The sequence below is a fragment of the Furipterus horrens genome, unplaced genomic scaffold, assembly GCF_987537825.1.
Source record: "Furipterus horrens unplaced genomic scaffold, mFurHor1.1.pri manual_scaffold_5, whole genome shotgun sequence".
Lineage (NCBI taxonomy): Eukaryota > Metazoa > Chordata > Mammalia > Chiroptera > Furipteridae > Furipterus > Furipterus horrens.
In genome coordinates, this window is record NW_028327175.1 from 159,263,946 (window position 1) to 159,288,934 (window position 24,989).

The 24,989-nt window shown below is 38.8% G+C and overlaps 1 protein-coding gene and 1 non-coding gene across 2 annotated transcripts; both read left to right on the forward strand.

Annotated features, from left to right (window-relative positions):
* Positions 1-608: 608 nt before the first annotated feature.
* On the forward strand, positions 609-24,694 carry DDX21 (DExD-box helicase 21). The gene is made up of 15 exons (XM_090278116.1): positions 609-779; positions 2,701-3,150; positions 4,599-4,674; positions 6,030-6,208; positions 7,592-7,709; positions 9,784-9,969; positions 10,913-11,058; positions 12,162-12,311; positions 13,316-13,477; positions 14,668-14,787; positions 15,903-15,976; positions 17,940-18,099; positions 19,682-19,816; positions 22,350-22,394; positions 23,020-24,694. The coding sequence occupies exons 1-15, from the start codon at positions 693-695 to the stop codon at positions 23,287-23,289; spliced, it is 2,358 nt and encodes a 785-aa protein (XP_090134242.1). The 5' UTR covers positions 609-692; the 3' UTR covers positions 23,290-24,694.
* Positions 15,589-15,678, forward strand: LOC150010198 (small nucleolar RNA SNORD79). Its single transcript, XR_016511430.1, has one exon. It is a non-coding gene; the product is annotated as a small nucleolar RNA SNORD79 (small nucleolar RNA).
* Positions 24,695-24,989: the final 295 nt, after the last annotated feature.

Sequence of the window (24,989 nt, forward strand, 5' to 3'; positions counted from 1 at the left end):
CTCATTTATGTATTTACTGGTTGATTCTTTCATGTGACTTGATCCGGCATCGAACCCACAACGTTGGTGTATTGGGAAGGTTATCTAACCAAACGAGCTACCTGGCCAGGGTCTTAACCCATTTTTAAAAATATTTTTATGATGAATCGGCTCCCAATTCTTCGGATTACTAGTTCTTCAGAGGAATTTTAGGAAGTTTGTTGAGTGCATGAATAAATGACCAGACCCTACTGAGTTCTAATTATACACCAGACTTGAGTCTGGGCGCTTCTTTTCAGTGTGGACAAAATAATCAAAGTATACACGTACCGCGAGTCTCCTCGTGATCATATAGAGCACTTAAGAGGCGCCACTCAAAAGCAACTACAAGTTTGTCTTTAACGCACAGGGGCTAGCAAGAATCTGGCCAGTGTTTGAATACAAAGCTAACCTTTGTGGTTCCTTCCAGTTCTAGCCTACTGTAGATACACTCTAGTTCAGGGGCCGAGCAGTCGACTCACCAAACCCAGACACTAACAGCTGGTGCTTAGGAACTACCGCGTGTGCCTCGAACTGCCCGGGGCTTCCTTTTTCCGGGGGAAACGTTTTGCTACAGGAAGTGACGAAACTGGGTGGACCGAAGGGTTCCGACTGTCTCTTCCTCTCCACGCGGTAGTCGAGATCGGCAGGCCTAATACAGCTTGTGCTGAGTGATGCCGGGGAAACTCCTTTGTGACACGGATTTGGAATCAGACGCAGCCATGGGAAAAGTGGAGATACCGCGAAAACAAAATGAGAAGGTGCCGCCGAGGGCGGAGGGACGCGAAGCTGGGGTGCTGAGAGGCGCGGGGCCCCGGCTTGGGAGGGCTTGGAGCGTGGCGCGGCCCAGCTTGTCCGGAGATCCGCGTGGGTCTCGGCCAAGGGACGTCTGGGAGTATGTAGTGTCCTCCGCGGGTGGTGGGCGCGCCGCCGTGCTGCGGGAGCTTCCACGCCGGGACCCGGAGAACTCGGAACTGAAGGGAGCGCCAGGTGTCCCACGTGGCCCCGGAGTCTGGGTGGCCCGCAGCAGGTGCACAGAGTTGGATGTTCACGGTTAGGTCCCACGTTTTTGCTCAAGTTCAGACCTAAATCCCGGCGAGTGCGTGTGCGGGGGAAATTGTAAGGCAAGTCAAGTTAGGAACTGACAGACTGCACACGTGGGTGGTGTAAGCAGAGACATTTTTATCCTACTAAGGCAGGTATAGTTTTCTGGTAAGTAGCACTTAGAAAATGAAGTAATTCAGTTCCTCTTAATGTTTATTGACCAGATTACCCTTTGAAATGTAAAGCTGTTATGCTAACTGTACATCATGTTTTTGAGATAGCCCAGTAGAGTGCAGTAGTCTTGTTACCTTGACAGCTGTCTCCCTCCTTGCTGTTGCTTCTTTAAATAGTGATTTAACTGTGACTGAGTCTGTTCTGCGATACGGTCAGTGGGAACCAAGATTGTCCCTGCGCTTGTGTTGTATACGACTTTTCTTCCTCTGCTGTTTCTGGGTCCTTTTGTTGGGGAGCTTTACAACAGCAATATTTGGGCCTTGTAGGAAGCCGAGGGACCACAGACTTGTCTTCCCAGGTGGGGCGGACACTTCGCTGTCTTTACCTGCTCTGCATCAGTGAACGTGTTCAGTTGTGAGGTGCTCAAATTAGGAGGGACATGACCAAACTCCATTATATTAACAAAGGAGACCACCGGGATGGGAATCCACTCCACTCTTACTTGGTGGAACCAGGTGATGAAGGAGCTGAAGTCATGAGGGGGGTGGCGGAGGGGCGGGACAGGGTTATTTTTCAGATGTCTGAAGGTCGGTCACATGGGAGAGATTACCCTCATCCATGATTTGAGAGTAGAGGCCAGGCTTGAACTTTTAGAGGCAGATTTCAGCTTAATTGTATACTTTCTGTACTTATGGGATTGTGCTGGGGCTCTGTCAGAGAGGTTTTAACATGCTACACTTGTCTATAATTGTTTTCAGTAATAGTAAGTAATTAAGCTTTCAGTAATATGAAAAATTGGAGAAGGTAAAGCCTTTCAAGTAGGAGCCATAGTCTGGTTTGGTATTGAGATTTCACTCATTCCACACCCTCACCCCTTCTTTTAATTAGATTCATCTTTTTTATATGTGGGTTGATTGATTGTAAATTTTTATAGCTTTTTGATACAGGAAGTGTTCTGTAATTTCATTTGCACCTGTGAGATAGTCAAGGCAGATAATACGAATCCTTGTTCTACCTGTACAGGAATTCTAGGAAAGAAAAGTCTGCCCAACATCTTCCATCCGTGGACATATATATCCTTTCTCTTATCAGAATTAAACTGTACTTGATGACTTGCCATAGTGTATTTAGTTTAGAGCCTGGTGGGGCATCCCATGAGCCATCCCAAATCCTCTGTGAAAATTTGATTGTACTTATTTGACCAACATGAATTGAATAGTTACTAAGAGGCGTTCTCTTCCAAGCTAATAAAATTATTGATGTATACTTATCTCCACATAAAGTACTAAAAAGCATGTTGTTTGATTTTTGCCTTATTGCAAGGTAAAAGTACGAATGTTGAAAAATGCCCCCAAATTGTGTTCTTCATAATTGTGTTATCTTGAAGTAATGCAGAATTGATATATTATACAAATTTGTCAGATGTTTTGTTCAGTGTTTGTATTTTCTTTATTGATTTTTTAGAAAGGTAGAAAAGTGAAGCCAAAATCTAATAAGATTGAAGAGGCAGCAGAAGAAAAGGAAGAAACTATTTCCCCCAAAGCTAAAAAGGTTAAAAAGAAAGCAGGGCCTTCTGAGGTTGACATGAATTCTCCTAAATCCAAAAAGGAAAAAAATAAAGAGGAGCCATCTCAAGATGATGTGATTTCTCCTAAAATCAAAAGTGTAAAAAAACCCAAAGAGCCTATGGAAAAGAAAGATGTTTCTTCCAAAACCAAAAAAGTTAAAAAAAAGGAAGACCCTTCTGAAGAAGAAGTAGGTGCTCCTAAGCCCAAGAAGATGAAGAAAGAAAAGGAAATGAATGGAGACGTTGGGGAGAAAGCCCCCAAACTAAAGAATGGATTCTCTTATTCTGGACCTGACTCTAACTCCAATGAAGCTGCCAGTGAAGAAAGTAACAGTGAGTTGGAGCAGGTAAAGTTTAGATATATAGAATATATCTTTCATTGTTGTCACTTCAGATAAATAAGTGGGTAATTGCTACATATTATTTAATAAAGGGAGGAAATTTGATTTGTCAGCTCTTAATGGGGTCATTTGCATGCCTCCTTTTAGAGTAAACAGATCTGTTTAAGTTTGGGAAAATTCTTCTTTCCAGACAAAGTCAGCTTATTTGCAAGTCAGAAATCAACAGGAAGGATGCAATCATGCAAATAGGCCCTAGCTTCCTTCTGAGGGGTTTACCAAATAAATCACAATTAAGTAGGACCACTAAGTCTCTCTGTTTAGACATTTAATAACCTGAGTTGAACAATATGATTAAATAAATCTGTCTACTTGGAAGCTAATTTTGGTAGCTTTCAAAACCTCAAAAGAAAAATCCTAATTCTAATAAACAATTTTGTGTTTGATAGACATGATCAACATTTAAAAACTTTTTTGATTATAAAAAATAATACGTGATTTAGAGAATTTAGGAAATATAGAAATTTATTTTTAAAAAGGCTCCCTAGAATTTCTGCATTCAGTAATTCGGTGACTATTAAGCCGTTTTCAGGTACAGAGGTAACCTATTGACTTTTGATATTTCCTTGCTGTACTTTTATATATAGAACTTTTTTTTTTTTTAATCAGATTAGGATTGTATTATATGCAATCTTGTATCCTGACTTTTCCATTTTTATATAGCATGTCCCACACTTTTATTTAATTTTTTCTTTTACTCCTCACCTGAGGACATGTTTGTTTATTAAAATTGTGAGAGAGGAAGTGGGGGGAGAGAGAGAGAGATCAATATGAGAGAGAAACATCAATTGGTTGCCTGCCGGGAATAGAACCCGCAACCTTTTGTGCACGGGACAGCACTCCAACAAACTGATCCACCAAACCAGGGCTCCCCCACTTTTATTAGCTATTTAACTTATTTTAATTATTTTATTTATTATTATTGTTAAATAAAAATATTGTCTTCTTAATGGTTACATTATCCATCATATAAATGTTTAGATAGTCACATGGCTATTGTTGGGCATTCAGATTTTTTACTATTAAGTGATGTCACCATTTATTCCTTATTTTCTGTGGATGTATATGGGAGATGTTACTGTGGACAAGGGCTAGTGACCTGTGCAACATTATATTCATTTGGAATAACAATGGAATGGTTCTTAGTTGAGGCTGATTCTGCCTTCACTAGCTATATGTAGTGTATGTGTAGTAAATATTTGCAACAGATTTTTCTTTTAGGGTTTCATAGGTTATTTCCTTTTTTAGATCTTGATTTATCTACCGAGGATTTTATGGGGTTTTTGGTGGATTGAGAAGAGATATTTTGGAATAGGTTCTTTAGTTTATTTTCCAGACTTCTGTGTATTAACCTGTAGGGGTAAAATTATTTCTTTCTGTGGCCCTTTGCTTGACAGGAAATATCTGTGGAACAAAAAGAAGGAGCTTTCTCTAATTTCCCCATATCTGAAGAGACTATTAAACTTCTCAAAGGTAATATTCTTAGAAATATTGAATAAATTAGAACGTATTATTTGGAAGCACTCTGCTGTTTTTGTTGAGATGGACTGGGTGTGTATGTGTGTGTGTGTGAAGATTTAAAAAAAATTATTTTTTTGAATCGTAAGTCCCTTTTTCATATTTTTTTTTTAAAGATTTTATTTTATTAATTTTTTTAGAGAGAGGGTAAGGGAGAGAGGAAAGAAGAGAAACATTAATAGTGGTTGCTTCTTGCACACCCCCAGCTGGGATTCTGGCCTGCAGCCCAAGCATGTGCCCTGACTGGGAATCGAACTGCCGACCCTAAAAAATCTTTATTGAATTTTTTTCCCATTCCATTTAGTCCTCTTTTACCTCCTTCCCCCTTTTAAGATTTTACTTATTTATTTATTTATTTTTAAAAAGAGGGAAAGGGAGGGAGAAAAAGGGAGAGAAACATCAATCAGGTTGCCTCTTGTGTGTCCCCAACTGGGACCTGGCCTACAACCTAGGTATGTGTCCAGACCAGGAATTGAACTGCCCTAACTGGGAATTGAAGTGGCAGCCTTTTGGTTTGTGGACGATGCCCGACCCACTGAACTACACCAGTCAGGGCAGGATGTGTTCGTATATACAGCCATAAAATGAAGTAGATTCATATATTTCAACATAGGACTAAACTAGTGATGGCCTTTGTTGACTATTAAACAGGTGATTAAAATTTATTCAATACAATATGTATATTCAGAAGTGTAATGACGAGTGCTGCTGCAATTAAACAGTTGATGCCATGTTAATTTTTTTTTTTATCCTCTTCTACTTCTTTTTTCTTTAAAATTTTTTACTTATTGATTTTGGAGAGAGAGACATCGATTTGTTGCTCCTCTTATACATTCATTGTTTGATTCTCTTGTGTGTCCACACCTGGGATCAAACCCACAACCCCAGTGTATCAGAATGATGCTCTAACCAACTGAGCTACCTGGCCAGGGCTTTTCTACTTCTCGAGGTATATCTAGGTTATAATACCAACCTGGCTAAGAATTCATCTGAGTAGTGTGTCTGAACGAGCTATGTGGCCGCAGATGCTCAGCTAGATGTTTTCTAAACCAGATGTGGCACAGTCTAGACTTGGACTGAATGATTTTCAGGCTTATACTGACCCTGTGGATGAGATTTCATGACAAGCGACTTAATCTCTTAAAATAATAAATACTTATTATAATTTGGTGCTTTAAAGTTTGTTGATATTTTTCAGTCAGGTAGATTCTTTACTACCACAATATATTTGAATGTGACTTTGTAGATGTTGATCAAAAAGTAGAATTTCTCCTCCAGTCTGGTTGATAACACGGATGATTTGTTTACAGCCCGTGGGGTGACCTTCCTGTTCCCTATACAAGCAAAGACATTTCACCATGTGTATAGTGGAAAAGATGTAATTGCACAGGCACGGACAGGAACTGGGAAAACATTCTCCTTTGCCATCCCTTTGATTGAGAAGCTTCTGGGAGAATTGCAAGACCGGAAGAGAGGCCGTGCTCCTCAGGTACCTCTCATAGCTTTAACACAGACCTCGGGCTCCAAATCCACAACAGGAAAAAACATCTCTTGGGCATTGGTTACAAACCTACTGTTTTTAATTTGGTTTTCCTTAAAGCCTTTTTTGGGGTATTTACTGTGATCTGTATCTTCGGGTATACCAGGATCACTTTCAAAGTGTTGGCCACAAATCTATATGTTTAAATACTGTAATCCATCCCATGGTTGTGATCACTTGAATTATTTATTAATGCTCATCATGTTCCTTTCACACTGTTAGATGTCCTGGAGCTCACAGGTTTGGTCAAGTGTCTTTACCATTTTGGTTTTTAATATAGAGATGCATGAATATAAGGAGAGGCTAAGCCTACTTCCCTCACTGAGACGCCTCTGTTATCATGTTGGCTGGGGGTTCTTGTACCTGGATTCTTGGCTCCACCTCACTTGTTTGTTGGCTTTCTGTATCCATGCCACTGCCTCATTAGTTTATTTGTTTACTGCTGTTACCAAATACAGCAGTAAATGAATTATTCTGGAACCTAGAATACTGTCTGGCACATAGTGAATATTCAGTAGATACCTGTTAGATGAATGTATTAGGTTGTGGTTCTTATATTTGTGTCACATTGTTATCCTACTAGAGGCTCTGTAGTGGGTTTATGTTGTATGTCCTGTTGCATCAAACTCAGACTGCTCCAGGATTCAAAGACCCGCATGTTGGCCTTGTCCTTGTCTGTTATCCAGTCTCCTTGAAATTCACTGTGGTATAGAGGTTCAGACCACAGGTGTTGGAGCCTGACTCTGAAGTTAAATCCAACCTTGGCCTCTTATTAGCCTTTCGTTTTAGAAATCTCATATATTATTTATTGTAGGTATTAGTGTGAAATTGCATGATGTAATTGTAGATATTATAAATGAGTAACTTGTGAGAATTAAATGAGAGTGATGCATATTAAGCATTTAGTAGAACCCGAGATACAGTAAAAGCGCAAATAATAGCTAATGGTATTGGCAGTATTACTCCTTGCTCAAGTTGTTCCTTCCCTGGCATGCTGCTCTTTTAAGTAATAGCAGCCCCATGAAACTTTCCCCAGTTCCTTCAGCCTGCTCTGTGCAACCCTCCTGGAGCACCATACCTTTGGATACCTACTTTTCTTCTCATTGGTAAGATCATAACCTTCTGTGTAGGTTTGTCAGGAACTATATTTTATAATCCTTCCACATATACAGCACATTACAAAGCACATAATAGGTGTTTTGAAAATACTTGTTAGGATGAGGTGGACCTTCTGGTGAATTCCAAATTTATTAAGAAACGAATACTGAATAATGCTACGAATTTAGTTTAGGAGTTTTTATTTTATTTTATTTTATTTTACTTTATTTTCAGGTACTGGTTCTTGCACCCACAAGGGAATTGGCAAATCAAGTAAGCAAAGACTTCAGCGACATCACAAAAAAGTTGGCAGTGGCTTGTTTTTATGGCGGAACTCCCTATGGAGGTCAAAGTAAGTAAATCCAAAAGTGAGGGAAGGAAAATGCCATTTGTTGTTGGATGCCCTGCTTGGATCCACTCTTGACATCCGGCTTTACCTGGTCTCTAGTTCTTTGGTGGTTTTCTTTGTCACTATTTTTTTCTTTCTTTCTTTTTTTTTAAATATTTTATTTATTTATTTTTAGAAAGAGGGGAAGGGAGGGAGAATGAGAGAGAGAAAAACATCGATGTGTGAGAGAAACAATCAGTTGTCTCTTGCATGCCCCCAAATGGGGACCCGGCCCTCAACCCCGGCATGTGCCTTGACCGGGAATTGAACCAGCAACCTTTTGGTTCACAGGCTGGCACTCAGTCCACTGAGCCACACTAGCCAGGGCTCTTTGTTATTATTGTTTAAAGATGGTCAGTAACATGGTCCTGCATGATGATGTGTCAAGTCCTGTGTTCCTTTCTTAGGACTTTAGTGTTATCTATGTTTATCTAAACACTGCAGAGCTATATTACTGAACTCAAGGACCCTCGGAACTAGAAAGTCAGAATTCAAGGTTACTCTTTTTATCTGTCAAGGACCTTGGGTCTCTGCCTCTTCTTGCATTCTGGATTCTTTTTTGCTTGCTATATGCAGGCTTTCTTTTCCCTCAACCCAAGGGCCAAATGTTGCAGCCCAAGCTGTGGTATAGAATTACTTCCAGTTCATGACCTTGAAGCTTTATTATGCAGAGCAGATATATAATTCAGGAAAGGGATTCAAGGAATTTAAAAAGTCAGCATTGGCACACAGAGCTTAGTTCTGAAGTGGAATTAATGTAGGCTTTGGCATCAGAAAGACCTGAGTTTGAATATAGACTGCTCACAGAGTAGCTTTGTGATTTAATATCCAAGTTGCTTGATTTTTCTTACTTTAGTTTGCTCATGTATAAAATAATGTTGCTAAACTCACCCTGAAGTGGTATGTGAGGACTGAATGGGGTGAGGTGTGTAGAGTGCCTAGCATCCCGAGACTGCAGTAGCAGCACCATAAAAAGCTGCATTATTACCATCTCATCCCAGTTATAGTGAAACTCTTCTTTTCCCCTGAATGTCTCTATGTCTTCTTAAAATACTTGCCTTTCTAGCTTGTCTCATCCTGTCTAAATTTTAACCTTAAAAAAAGTTTCTTTTTCTTTAAGATTCTTGCTCTGGCCTGTGTGGCTCAGTGGATTGAGCGCCAACCTGTGAACCAAAAGGTCACCGGTTCAATTCCCAGTCAAGGCACATGCCTGGGTTGCGGGCCAGGTCCCCAGAGTTGGGGGCGTGTGAGAGGCAACTAATTGATGTATCACACATGGATGTTTCTCTCCCTCTCTTACTACCTCCATTCCTCTCTCTCTCAAAATAAATAAAATCTTGCCCTGGCTGGTGTGGCTCAGCGGATTGAGTGCCGGCCTGTGAGCCAAAGAGTCGCTGGTTTGATTCTCAGTCAGGGCACACACATTGATGTTTCACTCCCTCTCTTTCTCCTCCCTTCCCCTCTCTCTAGAAATAAATAAATAAATAATTTAAAAATAAATAAAATCTTAACACATTGTTGACCAGTTGTGAAAAAACTGGTGTGTTCAAGCTCAAGTGTTTTTGACTGAAACAAGTTAACTCGTGTTTGCACTTGCATTAGCTTATACAATTCTTAAAACTGAGGGTAATATAAAGCATATTGAAGTTTATTTAGATTGTTTCATTTTCATATTTAATTATGAAAAAGCGGTTGATGATATGGGATAGCTTTTGTAAAATTGCCAGTCAACAACAACAAAAGATTCTTACTCTCCCTTTGTGAAACCTTGACACTTTCCACCAGCTAAGGAAGTTGTTTCTTTCCTGCTGCTACCACCCCCCACCGGTACGTTTTTCTGTTATGTCACATAGTACACTGGACTGTCAATTCTCACGTGTTTCTCCCACTAGATTAAGGATTGTCTTGGTATCTTTCTCTTCAATACATAGCATATTATCTTGTACTTGTAAGTATTTTAGAATAAAAAATATTTTTGATTGGTACCCCAGCCTAATAAAGGACTTAAAAACCATTGTTACCATTATGTTCTTTATAGTTGAACGTATGCGGAATGGGATTGACATCCTGGTTGGAACACCAGGTCGTATCAAAGACCACCTGCAGAATGGCAAGCTGGATCTCACCAAACTTAAGCACGTTGTCTTGGATGAAGTTGACCAGATGTTGGATATGGGGTTTGCTGATCAAGTGGAAGAGATTTTAAGTGTGGCATACAAGAAAGGTAAACTCCAAGTTCAAGAAACTGGTAAAAGGGATCAGAAGGGTGGTGATTACGTAGTTTTCTAAGAGTTAAATGAAGCTTTCAGAAATTGAGAAGTGATTGATTATATCCAGGAAAACTTAAATTAACAATAAATCATGATTTATCAAACGTGGGAAATTTGAGAAACTAAAGAGGAAAATTTTGTGTCTACCAGTTTGGTGTACTTGACTTTTGTATATTTCTTTCTGACTTTGTGCTATTGTTTATAAGTATGTGTGTATGCATTAACATAACTTTACTGAACATATAAAAATTTGGCATAATAGGCCATGATGTGGTTGTACTATGGTTTAATTCCACCTATGTGTTTTAATTTTTAGGTAGTATAAGTAATTCTGCTTATAGGCAGAGACATCTTTATGCAGATAGCTTCCTTTCATATCACAGTATTGGGATTAGTTCTTTAGGATAGATTTCCAGAAGTGAAATTACTGAGTTGTAAGATAGGAATAGTTCATGCTCTTTAATATATATTGTCAAGTTGCTCTCCAAAAGAGTTCTACCAGCTTATATTGCCATTTGAAATATATGAAAGTGCGATGAATTGGTGTTTTCCAGTTGGTAGGATCTGTTATAATGGAAAGATTTTCCTTGTGGTTCATAAAGGCCAATGGTCAGAAAACAGAGTAAGTTTAAAGTGCTTTTGCTATTTTAAGGATCCTTTACATAAATTACTTAGGCAGTGTTTCTTTGCCTGTTGGGAACCTCTGGGTTTTTTGTTTGTTTGTTTGTTTGTTTGTTTGTTTTGTTTGTTTTTCATTTTTCATTTTTGTGCCTTCAATGCCTGGCTTGACCTAGTGTTTACTGTAGGGTGTTAATGGACCCAGGAGGAATTGGGTAAGGTGGAATACTCTGTAGGTTTGTTTGGGTTTTTCATATTAACTTTTCCCCCCCTCCAAAGATTCAGAAGACAATCCCCAAACACTGCTTTTTTCTGCAACTTGTCCTCATTGGGTATTTAATGTTGCTAAGAAATACATGAAATCTACATATGAACAGGTGGACCTGATTGGTAAAAGGACTCAGAAAACTGCAATAACTGTGGAGGTAAATGATTTATTTACTTTCTGGAATTAGTAATAAATTGTATATCATTTTTTTCTCTGATAGTTTTAAGCCTGGCAGATTTCTTTGTGAATACTAAATCCATGTGAAAAGCCAAGTAAAGATGTATTTCTGTTGGATTTGTTTATGATATTGATATTTTAAACGTCATCATCTTTTTGCCTGATTTCACAGTCTTTTGAAACCTAAATCTGTCTGAATTATCTAAACAGAAATTGCCCTTAGACGTTGAACACTAGAGGGCAGTGGAGAAATCTGGTGCTTTGTGTTGAAGCTGTTTTTTGTCTTAGGGTCTGGTGCCTACACACCTTCATTACACCCAAGGAATAGACGTGTATGGTGGACAGATTCCAATTTTTTTTTTTTATAGTATTTTATGTTTTTTTAGAGGTTTTCATTCATTTATTTATTTTAGAGAGAGGGGGAGGGAGAGAGAAAGCAAGGGAGAGAAACATCAATGTGTGGTTGCCTCTAGAGCGCCCCCAACTGAGGGCCTGGCCTGCAACCCAGGCATGTGCCCCAACTGGGAATCAAACCGGCGATCCTTTGGTTTGTAGGCCGATACTCAGTCCACTGAGCCACACCAACCAGGGTGGATTCCATTTTTTTTAAATCCTCACCTGAGGATATGCTTATTGATTTGAGAGGGAAGAACATCAATGTAAGAGAGAAACATTGGTCAGTTGCCTCCTGCATGTGCCTGAACTGAGGATTGAACCTGCAGCCTTTTTGGTGTACAGGACGATGCTCCAACCAACGGAGCCACCCAGCCAGGACCTGATTGCATTTTTAAGTGGATGAAAGGACAAAACATGCAGAAACGTTTCTCGTTGGTTATTTGCTTATTAGGAATCTGAATGATATTTCTTTTCCTACATTTTCATGATTTGGTCAGAAAATAAAGAAGTCACATGGTCTTTGGAAAAAGGGAAAAGGCTCTCTGCTTTCGTGGTTTAGTTTTTTCTCTCAACAGTGGTGGTGTAGTCTGACTTAAACAGCTGCTTCTAGTGCCATTAGTGGTGAGCAGGTAATTTCAGGTTCCAGCTGAGCTTTGTGAGATTGATCTTTTTCCTCCCTCTCTTAAGCACTTGGCTATCAAGTGCCACTGGACTCAGAGAGCAGCAGTTATTGGGGATGTGATCCGAGTGTACAGTGGTTTTCACGGGCGCACCATCATCTTCTGTGAAACCAAGAAAGAAGCCCAGGAATTGTCTCAGAATGGCTCCATACGGCAGGTGGGTCTTTCCTCTCCCTTTCCTTTAGGGAGGAAGCACCTTTTATTTTTCTAAATTTTATTTATTGTTTTTTAGAGAGAGAGAAACTGATTCGTTGTTCCACTACTTATGCATTCATTAGTAGACTCTTTATGTGCCCTGACCAGGTGTCAAACCCGCAACCTTGGCATATCAGGACAACACTAACCAACTGAGCCAGCCAGGGGAGAGGAAACATCTTGATAGAGTATACATGTTAGAGCTGTCAGTCTCATTTCAGAGATGAGGAAAGGTGGCTCAAAGCCAAGGAAGGTTACACCAGCAATATAGATTTGATCACTTAAAAAAAAAATTTTACTATCTTAACCATTAAAAAAAATAATTTTTAATTTTCTGTTGATTTTTAGAAAGCGAGACGAAGGGACAGGGAGAGAGAAAGGAACTTCAATTTTTTGTTTCACTTATTTATCTATTTATTGGTTGATTCTCTTATGTGTCCTGACTGGGGATTGAACTCGCAACCTTGTCATATTGGAATGATGCTCTAACCAAATGAGCTATCCAGACAGGGCAACTTTCTTTCTTTTCTTCTCTCTCTCTTTTTAAAGAGTATTGATTATTGATTGATTGATTGATTTGAGAGAGAGAGAGAAACATTTATTTGTTCAATTTACTTAATGCATTTATTGGTTGCTTCTTTTATGTGCCCTGACCAGGGATTGAATCTGTAACCTTGGTTAATCAGGTTGATGCTCCAACCAACTGAGCTACCCAGCCAGGGCCAGATTTGATCACTCTTATCTGGTGTTCTATACCTTGTAAGTATAGCTGGGTATAGTTTATTTAATGCCCAAGGATAGGAAATAGTTTTGAGGCTTGTCCACGGAAGGCGCTTGTTTTCTTTCCCCTTTGTATTACTTTCAGCAGAAGTATCACCAAAATACGAATGTCTTCTACAGGGCTCGTTGGTGAAGTATCAGTATTGTTGGATCTGGTATTCTTAAGCTAGTTTATTTCTTTGGCAGGATGCGCAGTCATTACACGGAGACATTCCACAGAAGCAAAGGGAAATCACCCTGAAAGGTTTTAGAAATGGTGATTTTGGAGTTTTGGTTGCAACCAATGTTGCTGCACGAGGGTTAGACATCCCTGAGGTTGATCTGGTTGTACAGAGCTCTCCACCAAAAGTAAGTGTTTTATATTTTGTTGTTTCTTGTGGGTACTAAACCAAAATGGACGTTGTATTGTTTACTTTCATGTGATTAATAATAGCTGTTTCTTGAGTGCTAGGGGTGGTTTTAAAATTAGTTGTGAGGCTTTCCCCTCAGAACTGGCAGTTGAATGCAAGTGTGATCACTGCTCAGAGGTTGGAAAGATAGTTTCTGAGTAGAGGGTGAGTGCTGGAAGGCTTCATGGAGGTAGAACAATTCTGAATGGGACTTTGGATATGACTTAGATGGGGTGGAGGTGGCTGGGATAAACTCAGGAGCTAGAGGATAGAGAAGGGAGAAAGGGCTGGTAGTTAACAGCCTTCGTGGTTGAAATTGCCGGGGTTTGTGGGAGATGGGAAGGGAACCAGCCTCTCAGGGAGGGCCCTGAAGCATAGTTTATGTGGCGTGGACAGTACTTCACATAAATAAAAGTTGGTCTGAAGGAACCTGTTTACGTATATCACTTCAAGCAAGAAGATCCTATAACCGCCCCCCAAATTGGCAAATCCGTCAGGATTAAATGTTGTTTACAATGATGAAAAAAATACCTGATTACTATGAAATCATCAGTTCTTATAAAGGAAATCCCATGTGTGGCATAGACATTGTTTAAATGAGCCTGCATACCTGTCTGTCTGGTATGATAGCCACAGCCATGTGTAGCTGTTGAACACTTGAACTGCACCTAGTCTGAATTGATGTGTGCGGTAAACATAAAACACATATTGGAATGTCTTTTATTTTAGACTTTATTATATGCACTGGATTTTGAAGACATGAAAAAAATTCAAAATACCTCATTTGATAACTTGTTTTAAGTAGATAACATTGAAATGGTAAAACTTTTAGGTATATTGAGTTAAGTAAAATAATATTAAAATTAATTTAACCTTTTTATTTTACTTTTTAGTGTGGTTATAGAAAATACAGGTTGAAATGACATATGATTCTGTTGGTCAGCACTGTGTAGACGATGCTTTGTGCATATTGGCCCACAGGCTAGGGACTCATTCTAGAGGTTTTGAAAAATTGTTACAATACCAAATATAAATTGAAATGCTAGTTTTCCCTCATACCTCCTCATATTACCACCACTCTTCCCTCTGTGTAGACTGCTCAGGTCTTTGTCTCTTTTTGTTCATGTCATTCATATTTTTCTTCAATAGGACGTAGAGTCGTACATTCATCGTTCTGGGCGAACCGGTAGAGCTGGAAGGACTGGAGTTTGCATCTGCTTTTTTCAGCACAAGGAAGAATATCAGTTAGCACAAGTGGAGCAAAAAGCGGTAAAACTATTTCTTTTAGCCTTATTCCACAAATATTGAGTTCTAAAATCAGTTCTTGATTTCTTTATTCAATTTTTATTAACATAAAATTAGTTTTAGTTCCAGCATGTGACCATGACTATTGTTAGATACATGTTTTATATATTGTCCTATAATATAAAGCCTGTTTTGAAATAATTTTGCAATTAAAAGCAGTGCTTCTGTTTTCATATTTACAATTATAAGGGGTGTTTTATGTTAGGAAGGCAGTTTTCAGACAATAACATAAGCACATCAGAAATACTTAAGCATGGATTAGGGAGTTATAAGAATTATTCTGTAAGGAAATTCGTATGTAGGAACTTCTCCAGGTGGTGGAACTTAAATCTCCCTCCTCCTTGAGTGGACTGCACTTAGTGACTTACTTACAAAGGCTAGAGTAGGAATGGAGGGGTAGAGGAGACTTCACAGTGCAGAAAGCAGCCAGGTGATCATCAGAGATAAGCATGTACCCCTGATAGGAAGTGATGAGGTGGCATTCACCTCTGGTCTTCTTCCCCAAAACCCATGACCCCAGTCTAAGCATGTGAAAAATATCAGACAGCCAAATTGAGGGACAGTCTACAAATACCTGACTAGGACTCCTTAAAACTGCCCAGGTCAAAAAAAACAAGGAAAAACAGACTGCCTCAGATCAGAAGAGACTTAAGGACATGATCATTCAATCCAGTATCCTGGATTGGATATTGGAACAGAGAAGGGATATTAGTAGAAAAACTAGTGAAATTCAAATGAAATATAGAGTTCAGTTAATAGTACAGTAGCTGTTAATGATGATTTTTGAAATTAAAAAACAGTTGAGAATCTCTCTGAAAAAGACTGAAGATAATTTTTTAAGTAACTGAAACAAACAAACAAAAATAGTACAGTAGCAATTGGGTTTCTTAGTTATGACAAACGTACCATAGTAATAACAATAAGAAAACTGGGACATGGTATATAGGAACTCTGTAAATCTAAAACCAAAGTTCATCTTACAAATATGTAATAACTATTGTAAATATAAAGAATTACTAATCTCAATGGAAACAGTTAATAACCAAGTTGTACATTAAACTATGGTTCATTTTCTTTAGGGAATTAAATTTAAACGAATAGGTGTTCCTTCTGCAACAGAGATTATAAAAGCTTCCAGCAAAGATGCCATCAGGTATGTTTCCTACTGCTGCTGGGGTTCTGTTCTAGTGCTTGCTATTTTTACTGCCTGTCTTTGTACAGCAGTGAGATTGGTCTTTTTTAAAATGAATTTTCTTTATTAATTATTTTTTTAAATATTTATTTATTTTTAGAAAGAGGAGAAAAACATCAGTGTGTGGTTGCCTCTTGCATGCCTCCAACTGGGGACCTGGTCCACATCCCAGGCATGTGCCCTGACCTGGAATCAACTGGCAGCCTTTCAGCCCCCAGGCTGGTGCTCAATCCACTGAGCCACACCAGCCAGGGCTTTAGTCTTTATTTTTAATAATTTATAACCCTCTTGTTATAAAAACACTCGGATGGTGCTGAAACAATTACGCCAAGCAGAAATCCTCATTTCTGCTCATCCCTGCCTCATCCTATTCACTAGTGGAAACCGCTATTTAATAGTGTGGTTTGCCCTGGACAGTGTGGCTCAGATGGTTGGAGTGTTGTCCTGTAACTGAAGGACTGTGGATTCAATTCCTGGTCAGGGCACACGCCTAGGTTATGGGTTCAATCCCCAGTCTGGGCGCGGGCTCGTGCAAAGCCCGGTCAGTGCTTCTCTTGGGTATTCATGTTTCTATGTCTCCCTTACTCTCCCTTCTCTCTCTAAAAAGCAGTGACAAAAATGTTCTCTCATGAGGGAAAAAATGGTTTGGTTTGTCTAGGCAGTTTAAGGAACTATATCTTATATAGTTCCCATCTGGAGACTGATTAGATCACAGATTATATTCCAAGTCTACATTAATCCAGTCCCCCACTTGATAGGAATGAGAGTTAATTATTTTAGTTATAGTAAATATCTAGATAAAATTAGATTAACAGTGTTTGTCTTTAGAGGTACTACTGTTAGGGGCAAGAAAATGTTTTATTGTGTGGGACTGATCTACAAATTGAAAGACGTTTGACTCTTTGGCATCCAGCTGTTCAGTGTATATACCTGGCAATGAGTGGGACTGGCATGAAAATGAAAACGGTCTTGTTTTCCAGATGTCCCTTGCTTAGGACCAGAGTCTGAGCATTATTTTGAGAATTCCACAATTACTTATAAACGTGTGACATGCTTATTTTAAAAATCGACAAGGGAGTTCATGATCAAAAGAAATGCTGGATATTAGCATATTAATAGCTTGGGAAAGTTATTAATGAAAAACTGCAAATGAAAAGACTAACTCAGCATTTTTCAAATTTATTTTAGTGTGCTTTTCTTTAAACATCCTGCAAACAGGATTTCCTATGACACCAGTTAAGGAAATTTGGTGTTAGATGGCCAGGAAGGAGAGCAGAGATAAGGTTGCTGGTGGCTGTGTGTGAGAGATGGCCTCAAGAGGGGCGGGCCTGCCAAAAGAGGCTGCCTCACGTAGCCTTGTTCATCCTTGTCCTGGATGATTCCTTTCAAATTTGAGGTGTGACATTTATTATCTCCAAGATGATAGTCACTCCCTGATAAAGGCCTATATCATTTTTAACCTAATTTGGGAGACTTTTTCTTTTATTTCAGAATGGAAATACCTAGAGTATTTTCTGATTCTAAAAGTAACACATGCTTATTGTAAAAATGTTCATCATTTATTAACACCAGGTTTAATGACAGTATGGCATTTCATTGTATCTATTTCATTTTTTAACTTGTTAATACACATTTTTAAAAATTTTACACTTTTTTCTATAACACTGATTAACATCTTAATATCTTATTAGGATAAAGCTTTTGGGGGGAGTTGGTTAGAATCATTTAGATACAATTAAAGGAAAAGGTTTATTACTATAGAAATGTGGTAGTTGTATACATTGAATCAAAAGGATATGTTAAATGTATGAAAGATTTGGGTTGAAAGTTATTGATTTATTTTGAGATGTTGCTGTCTTAAAAATGAAATCTGTCTACTTCTACTGTCCTTCTCCTAACAAATATATTCTCAACCAACCCATAGGCTTTTGGATTCTGTACCTCCCACTGCTATTACCCACTTTAAGCAATCAGCTGAGAAACTGATAGAGGAGAAGGGAGCCGTGGAAGCCCTGGCGGCAGCACTGGCCCATATTTCAGGTGCCACATCTGTAGACCAGCGCTCCTTGATAAACTCAGAAGCGGTAAGGGTCCCTATCCAATTTTTGATGCTTTGGCCCTGGCCAAGTAACTTGGTTAGAATATTGTCCTAATACACCAGGACTGGGGTTTTAGCCCCTGTCAGGGCACATAACAAGAATCAGCCAACAAAAGCATAAGTAAGTGGAACAACAAATCTATGTTTCTCTCTCTCAAATTAAAAAAATGAAAATAAAAAATATATATTTTTAAAAAGCAAATTTCTGGTGCTTGCGGCATACCTCTTCAGGGGAAAGGCTAAGGGAGTAAACCCCGACAGAAAATCCGGAGCCGGAGTCCCTAAGGCGGTTTGACGTTGTAGTCAACACCGGCAACTCCTGCGGCGCACCTGAAGCCAAGCTGTATTGACTCCGTCTTTCCCTTGGATCCTTCAGCTGCGAAGAGAGGGGGGGTCTGCTGCATGGGCAACAGCAGACCCTCCACATCACCCTGCCCAGGCTCTGTAGCTTCAGCTTCACTGGAGAGGACACTCCAGCGTCATCGCAAGATGTCGATTCAACACGAGAGGAGACAGATACCGTGTCACTCCCGAGTTGGACTGCACAGCCACTCTCGGCGGTGCAGATAGACTCTTAAGAAGCTACACCATCGTCTCTCGAGACGGACGGCTGCCGACGACGACGACGATAATTTGGAGTTTGAGCAGGATTTGAAAGTGTTTCATTTTAAACTTCCCAATTGTTTCAACTTTTTTTTCTTTTTCTTTTTTTAATTTTCAATTACAGTTAGCATTCAACTTTATTTTGTGTTAGTTTCAGGTATAAAGTATAGCAGTTAGACAATCATATACTTTACAATGATCCCCCCAGTAATTCAAGTACCCATGTGGCACCGTGCATACTTATTACGATGTTGTTGACTACCCCAGTTGTTTTACCTTTTGCAAGAAGGTAGATGCATATAAACAAATCCACAGAGACATAAAGTAGATTAGAGGTTGCCAGTGTACTGGAAAAGCGGGGGAATGGCAGTGCCTGCTAATGGGTGTGGGGACTCTAGTTCGGGTGATGAAATGTTCTGGAATTTTAGATGGTGTTGATGGTTGCAAGCTTTGTGAACATACTAAAAATCCCTGAATGGTACACTTTAAAATGGTGAATTTTGTGGTTATGTGAATTACATCTCATTTTTAAATTCCTAAAATATATGCACACATACAGTTACATATAATTCATTCAGTTAGCATACCTAGAAAGTTTAGAAGGTGTATGCCTTTTTATTTTTCTTTCTTTTCTTTTTTTTTGAAATTTTTAAGATAATGATAGGTTTGGTTTACATTTTGTTGTGAGAGGTAATGTAGTGAGATGCCTGTACACTTTGCCCAGTTTCCCCCAGTGGTAATAGTTTACAAAACTATAATGTCACAACTGGATTATTGACATCGGCACAATCCACCAATCTTATTTGGAGTTCCTCAGTTTTACTTGTGCTTGTTTGTGTGCGTGTGTGCAGGGTTGTATCTTTTTAGGGAGAACTTTTCCAGAAATATTTCAGACACATAAGGGCAGGTGCTTATCAGTTAGGTTTGGTTTTGAGGCTTTAATTTTGTTCCCCTTTCTTCCGTAGGGCTTTGTGACCATGATCTTGAAGTGCTCAATTGAAATGCCAAACATTAGCTATGCTTGGAAAGAACTGAAAGAACAACTGGGTGAGGGGATTGATTCCAAAGTGAAGGGGATGGTCTTTCTCAAAGGAAAGGAGGTAAAGAAGGCCAGAACCTCTTTTGTGACCTTGCTTTGTGGTTCAGTAGGCTTATGTGGGCACACGATACTGTGCGGTGGTTTCTCCCTATTCGATGGGGATGCTGCATCTTTTTACTCTGTAGTTTTCTCTGGGAAGTGCCACCCATGACTCTCAGTTCCACTTAGTCACTGACAACTCCCCTTTGTCTCTAGCCTGAGCCATCTGCATCCAGTGCTGGACTTAAAGATGCAGCTGCTTCCCTGCCCTTTCCCTTAAGATGGGGTTTGTTAAGCAACTTAAAACAAGCATTCAAAATTGAATTCATAATCTTTAATTCAAATTTTAAAATCTTGCCTTCCAAAACTGGTATTCTATCTTTTGAGTCCTGTTCTCAGTTAAGGGCATAGACCAGCATAGCAATTCTCAAACATTTTGGTCTCATGACCCCTTTAGATTCTTAACAAATGTTGGGGACACATTTGTTCATTGGGTTATAATCAATATCTATTGATATTTTCCATATTAGAAGTAAAAACTGGAATTCTAAAACATGAACATCGTGTTCAATTAGCCATCAGAGTAATGTCATCACATGCAGTGTAGTGTCTGGGAAACTCCACTGTACCCTCATGAAAGAATGAGCATGAAAAGGACAGACAACATTTTAGTATTTTTTTGAAAATAGTTTTGACTGTGAAACCTCCAAAAGGATCTCAGGATTCCAGGGTCGCGTGGACTATACTTGGAGACCCTCTGGCCTGGTGAGCCAAATCAGGCTTATTTTCAACTCATTGTATAATTGACCATGTTGGTTACCTCCTTAATTCACATACAATGTGCGATAAACTCCCAGCTTCCCCATGCAGGGTAAGATCCTAATCTCTGCCTCCTCACCACCAGCACTCTCCTCTACCCCAGTAATGCCAAGTTTACCTTGCTTTCTCTCATCCTAAATGCATGCTGAACCCACTGTTTATGATACTTCTTCCATGTTATGCTTTATGACTTGGCTTGGCCCTCTGTCTCCCTATGAAGCTTCCCTGAGCCATACAGCGGAGTTGGGGGCATCTTTACCTGTCCTGCAGAGTTCTTAGGGCACACGCTTATTCGGGTAAATTTTACTTCTTGTGCTTGCTGGCTGAGAGCCTCAAAAACACCAAGGGCAAAGACTGTTTTCTAGTTATCTCTATACCCCAGTCCCGGCATTGAGTACTTAGTAAACATGTAAATGAACATTCCCACAGACGACAAAGTGTATTGGTACCTGGTGCTCCCTGTGTTATAATTGGGTAAATTGGTGGGTAGACGGGAGAGGGGAGTGTTCCTCGTAAAATACTGCAATTAAACACAACCAGCGGAGAGAAGGGTGTCTATGTCAGTTGCTAGGGGTAGTTTGAATATAGTATTTGCAGAGACCAAAAACCAAAAGGACTTCTTTAATTAGAGATGATGTCTCTGCTAATTATCAAAGATAGTGTCCTATATTTAATATTTTAGAAGACTTTTTCATAGGAGGCTGAATTATGAAAAACTAGAAAGCTAACCATAGAAGATAGTTTATGTTTTCTCTTTTAGTATATTTTAATGGTTTTAGACCATAGGTTTTGGAGCGATACTGACCAGAATTTTAAAACCTACTCTATCAGCTGTGGGGCCTTAGACAAGTCAGTGGGCCTCTCCAATCTTCTGTTTCCATGGCCATAAATGTAGCTAATAGTTACTTGGGGATGAACACAGTGTGATAGCCAAAAATGATCTCTAGTAAGTTCTAAATCATTTTTAAGTTCTTTTATTTTATATCCTTTGCTTTTTGCTATTGTGCTTCTAGGAGGTACAGTGTGTTGGCCTTGGTCTAAAGTTTACCTAAAATTAATGCCTTATTTTGACTCAAGAATGATAGATTTATTCTTTTCCATGGGTTCATTTCTAATGGGCATTTATAAGAAAAGAGTCTAGTGCACTTCTAACCCTATGCATTTAATTTTTTTTTAAAGATTTTATTTATTTATTTTTACAGAGAGGGGAAGGGAAAGATAAAGAGTGGGAGAGAAACATCAATGTGTGGTTGCCTCTTGCATGCCCCCAACTGGGGACCTGGCCTCCAACCCAGGCATGCACCCTGACTGGGAATGGAACCAGCAACCCTTTAGTTTGCAGACCAGCGCTCAGTCCACTGAGCCACACCAGCCAGGGCTCATTTAATTTTTTTTTTCATACATTTAAAATTTATTACTAGCTACATAATACCCCTTCCACAGTTTTCCTTTCTGGTATTATGTTAGTAAGAAGGAAGAAATATGAAAAGTTAAAAAGAAAGAGAACAAAATGGAAATGAAAGACATAAGAAGCGTTTGACTAAGTTATTGATGACCAAAATAATAGAGGCTATTTTATAAACAGCATTTGCTGATTATGTAATTTTGAAATATCTTAATGTGAAATATAGCATTTCTTTTTGCCTAAATACCTGGTCATTTAAGAGTATCACTTAATGTGCATTTTATAATTCTAGTCAAAAGCTGGATTAACTTGTATTTGTTTTGATTTCTAGGGTGTTTGCTTTGATGTCCCTACTGCAGCAGTAACAGAAATACAGGTATTCTTTCTCTTGGAATTTGAAGTTAACATATCTAAATTGTAAAATGTTCATTATTGAAAATACAGAATAATAGAAAAGGAAACAACGGCTCTAGTCCCTTTACTAAAAGACAATTAAGAATTTTAGTATTTTTTTCTCCCCGAGTTTTAGCCTGATATTTTTTCTTGTTCAGCCTGCGTGTTTTTCTTTTTATAGGGTTGTGAACCATATCCAGCCTTTTGTCCCCATATATGTTGTATGGGTTTACATAAGCAGTTTTAATTTCTATATGTGTTTTTTTACTGAGTACTGCTGTGAGAAATGCTTTTGTATGGTATATTTATGTTTCACTACCTGACAGCTTTGGATATCATAGAGTACTGGAATTGAATAAATGATACTGTGATGATGATACACTGTGAGGGTACTTCTTACATTGAAACATATTTTTCCACACTTTGGTGACTAGCTTTTGGGCCATAAAAGTTAGTATTTTTGACCAGTGACTTTTTTAAGCACTTAGGTTATGAGTATGGTTTTTCTCTTTGAGAAAGGACAAAAATGTTGTCTTTCTCCTGCTTTTTTAAACCAAATTCAGTTTTTAAAAAATCAAAAAGGTAAAAACAAAAGTATCTCTCAACAGGAAAAATGGCATGATTCACGGCGCTGGCAACTCTCTGTAGCCACGGAGCAACCGGACCTGGAAGGACCACGGGAAGGATACCGAAACTTCAGGGGACAACGGGAAGGCAATCGAGGTTATAGGGGGCAGCGGGAAGGAAACAGAAACTTCAGGAGACAGCGGGAAGGAAATAGAAACTTCAGAGGACAGCGATCAGGAGGTGGCAACAGAAATAACAGATTCCAAAACAAAGGCCAGAAACGGAGCTTTAGTAAAGCGTTTGGTCAGTAATTGAAGTAGAAGATTTATATGGCAAAACAGAACTATGTTTGGCAACAGGGAACTGAACTTTTTTTCCCCCCATACAAAATTAAAAGCATATTGTTTCCTTCCTGACCACTTATTCAGGCCCACCTCTTCCAGAGACAGGCTTCATCCAAATTATTTTCTCTGATAATGATTGTCATTTATAACTTGATTGCTACTTCTATATTAGGCTTTCCTTTTGAGAAGGTATATAAATTCATTACATTTTTATTCTAATGCATTTTTTATGGATTATACGATAAAGTTAAGCATGTATTTGCCTACACTTTTAGGTCGACCTGTCTTTATACTTAAAAAGGTATCTCTTAACAGTATTCTTCCCTGAATACCTATGGGGAATGCAACAATCTCTGGAGAAGCACTTTGTTCTGTAATTGGCATTTCTCAGCCATCTGCCTGACAATGCCTCATGTGGTCCTATAACATGTCTTCTGAGAATTAATACTGAGCAATATTTTGAAGCAAGATTTCAAACTTAGCTTGGATATAATAAAGTTTATGCCAGCATATACTCTAGATTTGAAGGGTGGTGATGCATTTGATAGGAGACATTATGTGGATTAGCCATCGTTATGTGCATTTTGATACATTTTTAGCTTCTCAATATAAGGGGATTTATGCTTCAGTGAATTCTTCACAGATTTTATACATCTATATTATAACAAAATATTTTAATAGAAAGCAAGTATCTTTAAGGAATTCCAAATGTATGGGATGGCCCCATAACTTTCTTTGAAAGTAAGAAGGCTGGATAAATGGGGCTTGATGATAATGTATTCCACTTCCTATTGGAAGATAACATTATTTACCAAGAAGGAGTTAAGGGAGTTAGGGGGCAGAGATTTGCATTGCTGAAGAGTGAAAAAAACAAACAAACATTGAAAATACTTTTCATATGCGAGAAGGAAATATCTGTTGAGAGCAAAGAGAAGAAAAAGTGAAGATGCATGATAAAGCATTCTTTTAATGGTGAAAACTTAATGGGTCATTAATGTTTCTGGAGGTTAACATCTAATGGGCAAACTGAAATTTTTAGGTAAAATGATCTGGTTTAGTTTCTCAAAGACCTAGTTCCTATAGCCACACTATAGGAATCTTAGACTGCTATTCCATTGGGAGGTTTTAGCTACTTAGGAAACTTGTTTTTTTTTTAAGACAAATTCTGTGGTGGTTTTAAGTTGTTGCTTTAAGGGAACTGAAGAACTTGATATAGCCTCTGGCTAGGCAAGTCTGAGTTCTCAAACATTACTTCTCTGGGAAACTTTCTGTATGGCCCAGGAACTTAAGAGCGCCATTGTCTTCTCGCCTTAATTTCTAGAAATTCTGTACTGCGAATCTCAGGGAATAAACTATGATGGGAGAAGTTAAACTACATGGTCTGTTGTGTTTTTATTTAATTGACTGAAAATTTTCTAGGACCTGGTTTCTCTCACTTGGTTGAATCTTTATATCTAACTGCCTCTTTCTTACTTGACCACCTTGTGATAAGGGATTCAGATGGCTGATTCTTGAGGCAATGTCCTTTTTCTGTTTGGACTCAGTTCCATCTTTGAATCCTGACTGGTGTTTCTCTGTTCTCAGAAATTCTCTTGGGTTTTTGTTTTTCATTTCTTTTTTTAAAATTTTATTGTTGTTCAATTACAGTTGTCCCAATGTCCCCCCCC